Source organism: Poromitra crassiceps (assembly GCF_964638095.1).
Source record: "Poromitra crassiceps genome assembly, chromosome: 2".
NCBI classification, from domain to species: domain Eukaryota; kingdom Metazoa; phylum Chordata; class Actinopteri; order Beryciformes; family Melamphaidae; genus Poromitra; species Poromitra crassiceps.
The window spans coordinates 111,370,969-111,384,712 of record NC_139624.1 but is presented as its reverse complement, the minus strand read 5'-3'; the positions used below and the strand labels follow the sequence as shown (position 1 = coordinate 111,384,712).

The window sequence follows — 13,744 nt, the reverse complement described above, 5'->3', positions numbered from 1 at the left end:
GATATTCATTTGAAGGAACTGATATTGATTCATAAATCCCAATATCAATCTTTTAATATAATGCATTTTCCCATGGATTAACCCTATTAGACTTGCGTGGTGTGGTTATTACCGCACAAGATCTCAAATACATCTGCAAACATTAATATTTTTAATAATGCACCAGGTTAGAGGGTTCCTTGTACACTTTACAGCATTAGTTACATGCTTTAAGCTAGACAGTCCATTAAAACTTTAAACGAGTCACGTTAGGACTCACCTTATCACCTCACCTTATCTTTTGTACTGTTTGTGGTTCATACTGTGGTTCAACCTTCATAATGGGACCCTATGGAGGCAGGAACTCACTCTACCAGGCTCTACTTTTTACTAAATTCAGACATTTTAAAACTGCGACAGTTCACACTTTAACACTACATACATCTATAATACATCAGATCAGACCATTGAGCCACGTCTGCTCTCACTCACAAAGTCAAGATATAAGTGATGTGATGTCTAGTTTGTGAGATATGAACGTTTGTTTGGTGTTTCAACTTGATTTCATACTAGTTCACTGCTGCAGTGGCAACCGGAAGTGCTTGTTTGTTGTCGTGGTGTCACGTTGAGCTGTCCTATATTGTTATTGTAACTGTATCTAATCAGAACCTTGAGTATCGGAATCGTATTGTTACGGGAAATCAGTGGCGATCCCCAACCCTAAGAGAGGGAGAGAGAGGAGAGAGAGAGAACGGAGAGAGAGAAAGAGAGATAGAGAGGAGGGGAGATGTGAAAGTCAAATCAGAGAGAGATGAACTTACGGTGCAGGCAGGCAGAGAGTCGTCATCACCCACCGAATCCTCAAGGTCGTGATGGGCATCCTGCAATCACACCACACACACACACACACACACACACACACACACACACACACACACACACACACACACACACACACACACACACACACACACACACACACACACACACATAAATATACACATATAAAACACACTACTGGCACGTTAATTGTTGTGTGCACTGTGTGTGATCTTGCTAGGCGGAGCTGTCATGCAGTGTAACGTCATTCCTTCAGGTCGCAACATGTTCACCATGACAACGCCATACCATAATAACTGCAACCACATTCCACAATGCTAAATATGCAGTGTGTGTGTGTGTGTGTGTGGTATTTTAATACTTTTCCCGTGAAAGAAAAATGTAAAAGTGGTCAATACTTAATGTAAACATGAATATTTTTAAGAATGCATCAGGTTGTATAGCATTAGTTCTCTGAGAAGCTCTTTCATATCCAAGCAAAATTGGTATTGAAACTGAAATATCCCTAACCGAATCGATATTTAATCCAATCAAATGAGAAATAAAATTGAATCAGGACCTTGTGAATCGGAATTAAATTGATTGGAGAAATCAGTGGCGACGATGCCCAGCCCCTATCCACAACGGTCTAAATGACGTTTTAGAAGATTATAAGAATAAAATTTGTTTTTTCAGGAGAGACCTGGCCAAGAAGGCACTGCAGCATTGTCACGGCCTTAAAGGCTGTGTTTGTATCGTATGCCTTTGTGTTTCCTGTTCATTTCCCTGTTTGCATGTGGTGTGGATGTGTGCTGAGTGAGAGTTCTTGTTGTGAGTGGATCTTTGTTCTCAACAGGTGATGGCAATCTAACCTCATGTCACCAGGCTCTTCCCGCGGAGAAGAGCCTGGTATGTATTACTACAGGCAGGATGTCCCGCCTCGTGTTCCGGTCCCGTGTTCTGGTCCGGAGTGTTTAGAAATGCAGCAGTAGGCAGCCTAACCTCACCAGTCGCTACGAGTTAGAGAAAAAATAAGAAGCAGCGCCCAGCCTCAGTATATCCTGTCTGTTCTGCTCTCTCTCCTCTTCCCCAATTCCCCTGGTCTCTTCCTATCTCCCTCTCCACCTCCTCCCTTTCCCTGCTCTCTCCTCCCCCACTTTCCCTCCCCCTTTCTCCCCTTCCCTCTCTCTGTCTCTATTATAAGATTGTTCAACCATGTTTTTATTATTATTACTGTAATTGTTATTGTTGTGTCAGCTAGATTTAGCTAGACATATTCTCTGTGAAGCCCTCTGAGACATGCTTGTGAATTAGGGCTATACAAATAAACTTGACTTGACTTGAGTTCAAAGCCGGCCCGGAGTGGAGCCACAGATTTCTACGACCTGTCCAGACCTGACCCCGGCAGCTCGGGCCAAAAGGGAAAACACACACACACAATAGATATGAATTCGCATTACCTAATCCTGCTCGTCTGCCTCCTCTCTGCTACAACAGCTCTGATTTAAACACAGAAATATGGCACTGATGATACAGCCTGACAATAACCATAATAACAACCACAACAGCTGTGATTACGCAGATTATTATTGACTTTGCTGGTGAGTGCAGGAGCCTGAAATGTACACAGCAGAGTGGAAAAGAGAGAGGGAAGTAGGGAGAGAGAAGAGCACAGGAGATGGATGGTGTGATCGGGGCAAGACAGCTAGACGGGGAGAGAGAGACTGATGGATTATGAGAGGGAGAGAGAGAGAGAGGAAGAGATGCAGAGATCAGGGAATGGAGTCTCTGATCCATCTCTCTCATACAGTATATTATATATATATATACTGTATATATATATATATTAGGGATGTCAATTTTCGGTTAATTTCACTTTCGATTAACCGACGCTAATAATCGATTAACCTATTGGTTAATTCATAATTTTTTAATATTATTATTATTATTATTTTTTTGTCTATTTACTCAATGAGCTTATAAGTTTATTCAATAAACTTATAAATTTCAGCAAAGCCAACAAAAAATAAAGGCATAATTCTAACACAAAAAGCATTAACATTTCAGCATCTAAATAGACACGCCTTGTTTGGGCATGAGCTCATTGAGTACGGTAAATAGATTTTTATTTTATTTTTTTTAAATATTAACTGATAGACCGACAGCAATAACCGAACAACGACGTTAGCGACGGTTAATCGATTAACGGTTAACCGTTGACATCCCTAATATATATATATATATATATATTTCACACGACACAACTGTCTGTCTTGTAATCAGGAGTCAGTCTCTGTTTCTTTCACATGATAAAGTCTGTCTTTGAGTCTTTGAGTCATTGTGGTTTTCACACTATATCATGACTGAGCTGCGACAGGGGATCAGTATCACACATTACAAGATATTTCACCAGAAGAATCCCCGAGCAGAAGACCAGTCCACAAGCACAGCCTCACACCGGCTTTATTCTTTCTAAACACGCTCGCACATGGATGAGTCATTCTTCAAAATTGGTTTAATGTCAGATTTAGTAAAGTCAGAGTTTCTAAGTTTATGGCTATCTCAAATATTATTTCGGGTTTCATAATAGAATGATCTTAGTAAACATCTAAGATTTGCATAGCTACTTAAATGCTTTTTCAATTTGATTTTGGGTTGTTGTGACACAGCAGTTTGTACCAGTTTGTGAGAATGGCCTCCTCTGTCAGACCCATTGATAGTATGACCACTTGCCTGTTTGTAGCCTGCTGCAGACAGCAGACATCACCTGCCTCACACTCTGCTCTTCCGACAACCAGATATTTAGGGTTTTCCATAAGTGCCAGCTGCCAGCTAAATGCCCGGACATTCAAACATTTCCAGCTGGCTACTTACTTCCTGTCACAAATTACCAATATTGCAATACCGTGCTATAGACAAGCCACCCAACCGCCACAACCGTGCTGTCGTATTGTGTGCACTTCAGAGGTGACACTTTGTGAGATGGCTTGTAGTTTCCTGGCTGGGCGGAGTCTGAACCTTCAGGCCAATCACAGTGCTTAAACATGGCAAAAAGTGTTGAATCCCATCACAGCGCTTCTCATACACCGCACAGCCCCCTCCCTCCGCTGCGAGCAGAGACTGTAGTTATTGATTAAGCAAATTGGCTTGTGACGCCGGCTGGCTACTCTTTTCACCCAGCTGGACATTGTATGCACTAGCAGAATACCATCTGTGGGACCTCTGTGAGCACTCGGGGAGCTCCCCGCTTGCCTCTGTGGACAGTTCACACTAAACAACGTGATTTGCCTCTGATCAGGGATCACGGAGCGCCTAATGTGAACTAGGCATCAACTGCATTGTTTTCAATCAAGGCAATAATAATATTTGTCAGCAAATCCAGAGAAGAAGTGCAACTTTTCTTTTCTTGTTTCTATTTAGGTAATAGTCAGGTTGTTGTTTTCTTGTTCATATTTAGGTAAACGTCAGATTGTTGACATTTCTTACAGATTTGCCGCCACCTCCAATTACTCACGCGCAGGTTTTGCTCTATAGGGCAGAGATCTGGGCCCGTATTTATCAAGCTTCCTAGAATTACTCCTAAGAACACTGCTAAGAGTACACTTATGAGCAAAAAAATTCCCAGCCAAAAGCTGCACTTAAAAGTCAGTTATTATGCATCTCACTCCCTCTTTCAGCGAGGTGTAGGACTGAATCCTAAGTGTCAATCTCAGAGCTGATTTACGACAGGTGTGTGTGTGTGTGTGTGTGTGTGGTGACAGGTGTGTGTGCCGTAAAGGGAAATGTTGATGACGCAATTCCAAGTACACAGGAATGGCCAATCGCTGAATGGAATCCCTTATGCACGAATATCCTAAATAGAGATGATTCAACAATGAAATGCACAATGGGAGTGTAGCATATATTCACCAATAATTTCAGAAGAAATTATCAACAAAATAATACAAGATAGCCTACATTGAAAATGACTCAAGAATAGGCTAAATGTTTCCTAATCCACCCAATTGACCTAATCCCACAACTGACTCGAAACTGGTGTGCTGTCAATTGACTACCCTATATAGCCAGGTTATATAGGCTGTATGATGAGCAAACATGGAATCCAAAAGAAAGCCGATTTGGAGGGAGGATGACACGCTGTGCTTAGTGGAGTTAGTAGAGCAGAGGAAACAAATAATCAAAGGAAAGTTCAGCCCAACTCTCACCAGTCGAGACAAGAAGAAGGCATGGGAGCATATTGCATTGGAGCTGAATGCATCACAAGTACATTGTGTTCGCTCACCAACAGACTGTGAGAAGAAATGGTACAGTGTCCTATCAACATTGCCCTGCTGGCAACTCCTAACCACTTAGGACACCTCCTGAGGACTCCTAAATAGCTGGGGGAGTAGGAGTGTTCCCTAGTCTTAAGAAGGTTGATAAAATGCTTTTATTCTTAAGTGTGAGAGTAGGACTAAATTTCACAAATTCTCAGCACTTAGGACTAAAATGGCACTCTGAGACGCTTGATAAATACGGGCCCTGATCTCAATGAGGATAATGAGAATGCATTAAAAAAACAGCAGGTAAATTCAAATTCAACCTTGCTTTATTGGTATGACAAGTATTCCTTCTCGTAATGCCTAAGCATGAAGTTGTGTAATCATTTAAAATTGTAATAAAGTAATAATAATAAAGAACAACCCACATGGGAAACAACAAATAAACATACAGTATATGAAGAGTCTCTCTCTCTCTCCTATACTAAGACAGCCTTGGGCTCTCGCAGCCTAAACCTGTGCAGAGTGCAGATCTCCATTCAACAGTCATTTCCATCCACTCTTCTTTGTATGGTGCATCTTGTAGGACAAGTGCGAGCCCTTGTGTGTGTGTGTGTGTGTGTGTGTGTGTGTGTGTGTGTGTGTGTGTGTGTGTGTGTGTGTGTGTGTGTGTGTGTGTGTGTGTGTGTGTGTGTGTGTGTGTGTGTGTGTGTGTGTGTGTGTGTGTGTGTGTGGTAACATTCGGCTTCAGGCAACAATCCAATAGAAGCGTCTCACTTTACCACTCGTCTCTCAGCTCAAACACTCATACACCACAGATGGGCATTTGTGACATGAGTCGCACATACGTCAGACACAAAGTGACTTGAGACTCGCCTTCAAAAGACCTGAGACTCAACTTGGACTCGATATTTGGGACTTGTGAACAATCCATTTTCTTCCTCTTCTTTTTGCGCATTAACATTAAGGAAATGTCTACTAATAATAATTCCAACTAATCAATGATACTGTATGCTAATATAAAGGGGTGATGATAATACAGTATGCTTTTTGAATTCCTTAGTTTTAGCTATGCAGTGTTCTAAGCGGACCATATGGCATGCAGCAGAGGAGAGAACGCTCATCCATAAGAGACTTGAGACTTGACTTGGACTTGCAAAAAATGACCTGTGTGAACATCTCTGGTGTACACCCAGAGGGCTGGTGGCGAGATGAGAGGGAGGGGACACACAGGTCACAGGTTAATTTGGCTGTGTGGGGTGCTGGTGTTTGCTGTCTGGCTCATATTAGGGTGAATAAATTGCATGTGGGCAAGTCTGAGCGTGTGTGGAGGAGAGAGAGGCGCTAACTCTGACTCAACACTTCATTTCTGACCGTTTAGCCTATTGTGTGAATGAGGTTTGATTCACTCACACACACACGCGCACACGCACACACGCACACACACGCACGCACACGCACACGCACACACACACACACACACACACACACACACACACACACACACACACACACACACACAGTCACTTCTCCATATAGCACTTGTGACGCCTCATACAGGAAGTGCACACACACACGCGCACACACACACACACACACACACACACACGTTTGCAGCTCTTCCTGAAACAGGCCGCAGTGGCGCCGCCCCCTCGCTCTTTATCAAGATTCAAAAACTTGTAGGGAGGAAGGAAGGAAGGAAGGAGTGGGGGGGGAAGCAAAAACTCACCAGCAGTTTGGTTTTTCGGTTGTGCGTCTCAATTTGATCTCCAACCTGCCAGGCTGTTGTTTCTCACTGCCTATCTTTAACATTATCTGTCACTTTCTGTTTTACACCACTGGTAGGGTTTCTAATAATCTGCCTCTTTTGTCTCTGACCAAAAACCACAACAACGTTCTTCTACACCGTTCTGAATGTGTCTGCGTGTCACACGCAAACATGCCTTTTAAGTGGCCTTACAGTACACTGTAAATCACTAGTATAGGATAACATGTAGTGAGGTTATAGAAGATCAAAAATAAGTAAAGATATAGACAAACTACAAATCACTGTAGGAATATTATAGCCATGTTGCAGTGATTATATATTATTATATACAGTATACAATTATTATATATATACAATTATATCAGATTATATATATATATATATATATATATATATATATATATATATATATATATATATATATATATATATATATATATAAATTAGCATAGTGCACTATAAACTCACTATAGACACACTAGAGCAAAATAGGGACGCAATAGTGATAATAAGCAGTAAAAAGTACACTATAAGTCAGTGCATCATAGGATAATAACAAATGTAGCCTGGTGTTATAGAAGATTTAAAAAAATACCCTAAACTACCATAGACACACTATAAGTCAGTATAGGATGTTGAAGGTGTATGAACCCTGTGTTAAAGGATATAAATAGGCTACCTTAAAGTAACATTTACTATAAATTCACCATTGACTTCCACAGACATGGTAGTCAATAGCAAATTTATGGTACAGTACTTTATGGTATTCTATCTTCTATAACATCACTACATGGTATCCTATACTGACTTTTAGTGAGTCTGTCTATGGTAGTGATCGTGAATAGTAAATGTGTGGTACTTTATGGACGGTATTTTTAATCTCCTATTGTGTCACACATGGCATCATCCTAAAGTGACTTTAGGCCGTTTTGTGTTAAATATGTATAGTATCTTTTTAAAGATGTAACAGCTTTACTACAGTAGGGTGACTAGCTGACAGTCGGTTTGACAAGAGAACAATACAAGTCAATTCTCTCTCTCACCTCTCCCAGCGTCCTGCCCAGTGCCATCTTCTGCCACGGGTCTGCCAGCTGTGCCAGAGGCATGTTTCTGCGCTCCGGGGGGTCACTTCCACACGTCTTTTATTCCCTTCTTATCTCTCCTCTTCTTCTTGTCCTCTCCTCCTCCTCCTCCAGTCTTCCTCCGTGTCGGTTGGAACAGGACCGAGCCGCGGACACGGAGCAAGCCGAGCAGCACGGTTCAATTCCGGATCTGTAGCTGCGCTGAGCCCGCCCCTTCCTCTGGATAAACACAGCGCACAACACACACCTCACGCCCTTTTCCGAAAACTCACTCTACTTTTCCCTCTCTCCCTGTGTGTGTGTGTGTGTGTGTGTGTGTGTGTGTGTGTGTGTGTGTGTGTGTGTGTCTCTCTCTCCCCTCCTACCTCCCTGTCTCTCTCACTTCCGCTATTTCCCAATATGGCGGCGGTGTCGGCTTACCTGTCCGTCAGACTGCCACGTCAGGTCTACGTCATGACAGGGGGCGTAGCTAACAAAAACAATTAATTAAATGAATCATTTAATATTATGTGTATTTGTTACCAAAGTTGATACCTTTGTATATGAACGTGTGTACAATAAAGAAATAATATATATTTAATAATAAATAAAACGAAAACAATTTTTTTTACAACATAATGGCAAGTCATACATCATCATCAATAGTAGGAGGAGCTTTAGAACAGTGGTTCTCAAAGTGGGGTACAGGGGTCCTTGAGGGGGTCCCCAGTAAACGGGGAATCATTTATTTTCACTATAATTCCATCGATAAGTTAACCTGGCGCTGCCAGATGGACGGTTTAGCTTCACATTACGTTTCACTAAACCAGTCGAGAGAATCTCTTTTGATCTCGCGAGGTTATCCATCTTGCAAGCAAGGTTATCGATGAGTAACACAATCAGAGAACGTATGACGTTATACTTATTTCTGTAAAATAAGAATATTACAATTTTGGTCATGGGTTTCATACACTTTCTGTAATAAAACATCTAAAAGCAAAACTGTTATCAGATGGGGGACCCTGGGGCCTGGGACACAATCTTATCAAATGGGTTTCTGTGGTCTAATTTTGTGTCCGTTTGAGAACCACTGCTTTAAACACAATACACAATGTAAATAAAATAGCTAAGGCTAAAGCTATGTCAGGCATCAGTATTTCTGTGTTATCTGCTGTGAGCTCTGTGTGTATGTGTGCTCAACCCACTCATGAGCCACTTGAAGCCACAATATGCTGATCTTTCAGCCACACTTCACTCTGCAGTGGCCTGGTCTGTTTTGTTAACCTGGAGCAAGTGAGTGCAGTGTCAGTAGTACTTTATTAAAACTCTACCTTCATTGTAATACCATTACCTGCCTGGTAGTGACACCTAGTGGCAGAGAAGCAACAGAATATCGCTACATGCTTGGTTCCTACACATTTCCCATTTGAAAATTCATTCATTATTTATTTCCCATTTGTATGGATTGAATGGATATTTTGGTTGGTGTTTAATATTCAGTATGCTGTCAGCTGTGGCATATCACTCTATAGATCAGTGGTGGTCCTCAAACTTTTTCGCATCAAGGGCCCCTAAACTGACACAAATTAGACCAGACGCCTAATTAATAAGATTTTGTCCCAGGGTCCGAAATCTGATAAGATTTTTCCTTTTAGATATTTTATTACAGAAAGTGTATGAAACCCATGACCAAAACAGTCATACATTGTCATTGTGTTACTTATGGATGGAATTGGTGAAAATAAATTATCCCCCTTTTTGCTGGGAACCCCTTCAAGGACCCATGGGGGTACCCAGACGCTACTTTGAGAATCACTCCACACTTTACATCAACTGTCTTAATGAGTGAAATGGATAGACAAGTGGATAACAAAATCCAATTCAATATATTAGGATTCAACATAATTTCCCTCATAGCTTTTCAATTTCAAGACATCACATTCATTTTCCAATTTTTTCTAGACCTGTATAGCAACGCTGTCATCTTGAGAAAGTAGTAAGCCTGCATACAAGAAAGGCATCAGAAACATTTCATCCCAACTTCACTTCTGCATTTATTTTACAGCAAAACAGTCTCACATTTAACTTTCACATAAATTACATAAACTTTAAGCTTCAGATCTGTACAAGTTAATGGTCAGTAATATAGGAGAGGTAGCCTACATGTAACTAGGGAACAGAGAATCCATTGCTGCTGCTACTCTTTGTTCATTCATATAAACACTTGAGCAGTGCAGCAGTGTGGTTTGTTGTGCGTCGCGACACAGCTTTCAAGTGCATCTCTGTACAATTCCCCCAACAAAAAACCCAAATACTGTACCTGTAAATACTGTACCCGTAAAACACATAGTACGAATATAGTGCATCGATGACAGGGCACGAACCTTCTATAGAAAACGGGTCATAACGGCTGGTTCACTCCATAGTTCACCAGCCACAGGCTATTTCACCTTTATACCAGCAAACTCCATTCACATGAACTAGGCTATTTCACCTTTATACTAGCAAAGTTCATTTTAGCTTTGGTTGGTAAATGAATCCATTCTACCAGCAGCTGGCAGCAAAGTGAAAGTGGCTGGTTAATTTTGGGAGTTCAAGTGAGCAATGACTCATTTAAACACAGAACAAAATATCAGTGAATAAAGAGCAGAGCACAGCGTGAGAGAGACAATGCCACTCGCATCAGCTGGTTATTTTGGGATGTTGTCAGTGGGACGCTCACTTGAAAAATAAAACTAAATAAAAAAAGTTTCCTGGATAAGAGCATCAGCTAAATGCCTGAAACATCAAATGTAAATATCTAACCGCCTTCAGAGCTGCAATTCACCGATAAACTAAATGTCTGGCAATAGTAATCTCATACATTATCAGATACATTCTTGTAACTTAAAAATAAATAAATAAAACTTTGCGTTCATTGCTCAGCTTGCCTTAGTGTGTTTCCAGCTAACCAGCGCTCAAGGCTTTCTTGCCATCTGTCAAACCTTTTAAATAAAGGTATAAATAAAATAAATAAAAAATGTAAATGGTCTGAAAACTCTTAGGCTCAAAAAGCGCTTGAGGTGGGGCAAAATGTTGATATTGCAATATTCACCATGACCTTTTCCAAGTCACAAGAACATTGATGCAAACTCATGGAGTGAAAAAGATGACGGATACCAGGGCAGACACAAAACCACTCAAAATTAGCCCCATTTTGGGATTAAAAAGGTAGTTTCCATCCCTGCAAGAAGCGGTCACAGTTTTATTAGAAGGGGGAAAGGTTTCAGCATCTTCCCTAGATATAAAAAAAAAAAACGGGGATGCTGCAGAAACATGGAGCGATTAATGTTGCAATATTCGAGGAAAAATAGGATAATATTTCAATACTATATTTGCCCATAATTCCCTTCAAGCTCTGATTGAAGCCCTGTAACAGACCAGTGTAGACAGAAGAATGGCTAATCTCCCAGATACACAAGAATCACATTATGTGACATTTTCAAACGTCTGTCAGCAGCTTGAAGATAGTAAAGACACTGCATAAATGAACGACTGAACTCTCTCAAAACAAAGTCTGGTAAATGACTCGAGCATTTCATTCAGATAAAACATGAACTGGCATGGGTCTTCTTCATCCTCTTGGGAAAGCCTCATCGCCAAGGTCAGCAGAGCAAACATCAACATAAAGCACAGTATATAACTCTTAAACATTTATACATATCTTAAATAACTTACATTGACAGCTTTGGGTCAGTTTCCCATAAGGTGCGGAATGCTGCTGAACTCTAAGGTGGAGGGGTGTAGCGTTAGATTGAACTCTAAGGTGGAGGAGTGTAGCGTTAGATTGGAAGAATTGAAGTTTGACGAAGGTTAAGAGTGTGAGTGTGTGTGTCTCCTGCCTAGCTGACAGACTTGAGCGTGGACCAGGGGTTGGTCCCGCGGACCTCCATGGGCGGCTGGTTGTAGAAGATGTGGTTGCAGAGCTCGTCCAGTGGCGGCTCTGGGTCCAATGTGGCGAACTGAGCTGCCTCCTCGATCTCCTTCCGGATCTCTACGTCCATCGTCTGACGGGAGAAAGAACGAGTTTGTGTTGTTCTGCAGATTCCACAACATGCTGGGATTTCATATTTTTTTAAACCTCATCCAACTTCTAAATCAACAATTTCTTACAGGATTCCCACATTCACTTAGACGTTAAATTCAACGCTTTTAGAGACTTTAAAGATCTGGTTTGGTGAAAGTAAAGCATGATGTTGGTCAAAATTAGACATCAATGAGGAATTATGTATTACTCTGATCGATTACTATGCTCTTCAAGTGAAAATGCTGCAATATCAACAGAAATCTCCACAGGATTTCCCTCAGGATGAGAATTTGGTTGTAGCATTTTAATAAAATAGAAAATAAAGTACTTTCAATGCCATCCATTCATCAAAACCTTATTGTTCTTTTCAGATCCATATCCAAAAACTTTGTGGATTTTTTTAAGGCATGGGGGAAGTTAACAGCCTGAAAAGCTTCACTCCTCACACACAGCAACTTCCAGCATTTGTTCCGGTCTCCATGCTTACATCTTTTGGTGGAATCTTAGATGAATGGCTCAGAGGTGCAGCTGGCTGAGCTTGTTAGAGGATTTCTGTGGTGAGATGGTATCGAAGCGATGTGGCTTTGTCTTTTTCCAGTCCCCCCCCCCCCCCCCCCCCGATTTTTTATCCCAGTTTATCGCCCATCACCCTCTGTCTGAGGAGAGCCGAAACTGGCTCCATGCTTCCTCCGAGTCATGGGCAGTAGCCAGCCGCTTCTTTTCACCTGACAGAGGAAGCTTCACCGGTAGTACATAGCACGTGGGAGGATCACGCTATTCCAACGAGTTCCCCTCCCTCCGTACAGGCGCCCCTAACGACCAGAGGAGGCACCACTTCAGCGACCAGGATATTGCATGTTTTGGTGTGGGGTTCCTATATGAAGCAAACCCCCAGGGGGCATGGGGAGAACATGCAAACTCCACACAGAAAGGCCCTTTTGACGACCCCACCCGGGCGGTGGGCACTCGAGGACATGCGGACGGGCACGCACTCCTCCAGTGCTCACAGCGTCCCAGGTGGGAATCGAACCCAGGACCTTCTAGCTGTGAGGGGACAGTGCTTACCACTGCGCCACCATGCCCCCTTTTTTTCCAGTTTCCCTAAGTTACGGCTGGCTGGCTGTTTAATCTCCATCGCCCCCACTAGCGTGGAGCGTACACATCCATACAGAGCTGCAGCAAGCATACACTCAATTTATATGCAGTGCCATGTTTGACCGTTTCTATTTCGGCCAACTTTTGCTTCATTGTTAATTAAGTTGACTGATGTTGCTACTGAAGGCCACAGAGAAACTGTTGAAGAAGGGGGGGTGGCTTCTGTCACCTTCCTCCACCCAGACTGCCCCACCTTGTCTGGAAGCTCAATCTGGTGACTTCATTATCAGCTGGGTTTTAACAGATGAAATGCTGCCTCAGATGTTGGCTGTGCATTCTGCTGGATGATGCATGACTGCAGAATGTCACTGGCTGCTTTCTGTTGGTACATGACTGTGTGTGTTTGCTGTTGGTGCATGACCGTGTTTGCTGTTGGTACATGACTGTGTGTTTTTGCTGTTGGTACATGACCGTGTTTGCTGTTGGTACATGACTGTGTGTTTTTGCTGTTGGTACATGACTGTGTGTGTTTGCTGTTGGTACATGACTGTGTGTGTTTATTGTTGGTACATGACTGTGTGTGTTTGCTGTTGGTACATGACTGTGTGTGTTTGCTGTTGGTACATGACTGTGTGTGTTTGCTGTTGGTACATGACTGTGAGTGTTTGCTGTTGGTACATGACTGTGTGTGTTTGCT

The 13,744-nt window shown here is 42.1% G+C and overlaps 2 protein-coding genes across 3 annotated transcripts in view; both read right to left on the bottom strand.

Moving 5' to 3' along the window:
• rps6ka3b (ribosomal protein S6 kinase, polypeptide 3b) overlaps positions 1-8,180 on the bottom strand; it is a 124,911-nt gene extending 116,731 nt beyond the window's left edge. For both annotated transcript variants that reach the window (XM_083659414.1, XM_083659415.1), the window contains exons 1-2: positions 7,869-8,180; positions 801-860 (exon numbers count right to left, since the gene is read on the bottom strand). In XM_083659414.1, coding sequence (XP_083515540.1) covers positions 801-860; positions 7,869-7,931 — 123 coding nt within the window. In that variant the 5' untranslated portion in view covers positions 7,932-8,180. The remainder of the gene's footprint in view (positions 1-800; positions 861-7,868) is intronic.
• Positions 8,181-10,005: 1,825 nt separating this feature from the next.
• The window catches only part of pdha1b (pyruvate dehydrogenase E1 subunit alpha 1b), a 31,791-nt gene continuing 28,052 nt past the window's right edge, over positions 10,006-13,744 (bottom strand). Inside the window, exon 13 of the mRNA XM_083660373.1 lies at positions 10,006-11,932. Coding sequence (XP_083516499.1) covers positions 11,768-11,932 — 165 coding nt within the window. The 3' untranslated portion in view covers positions 10,006-11,767. The remainder of the gene's footprint in view (positions 11,933-13,744) is intronic.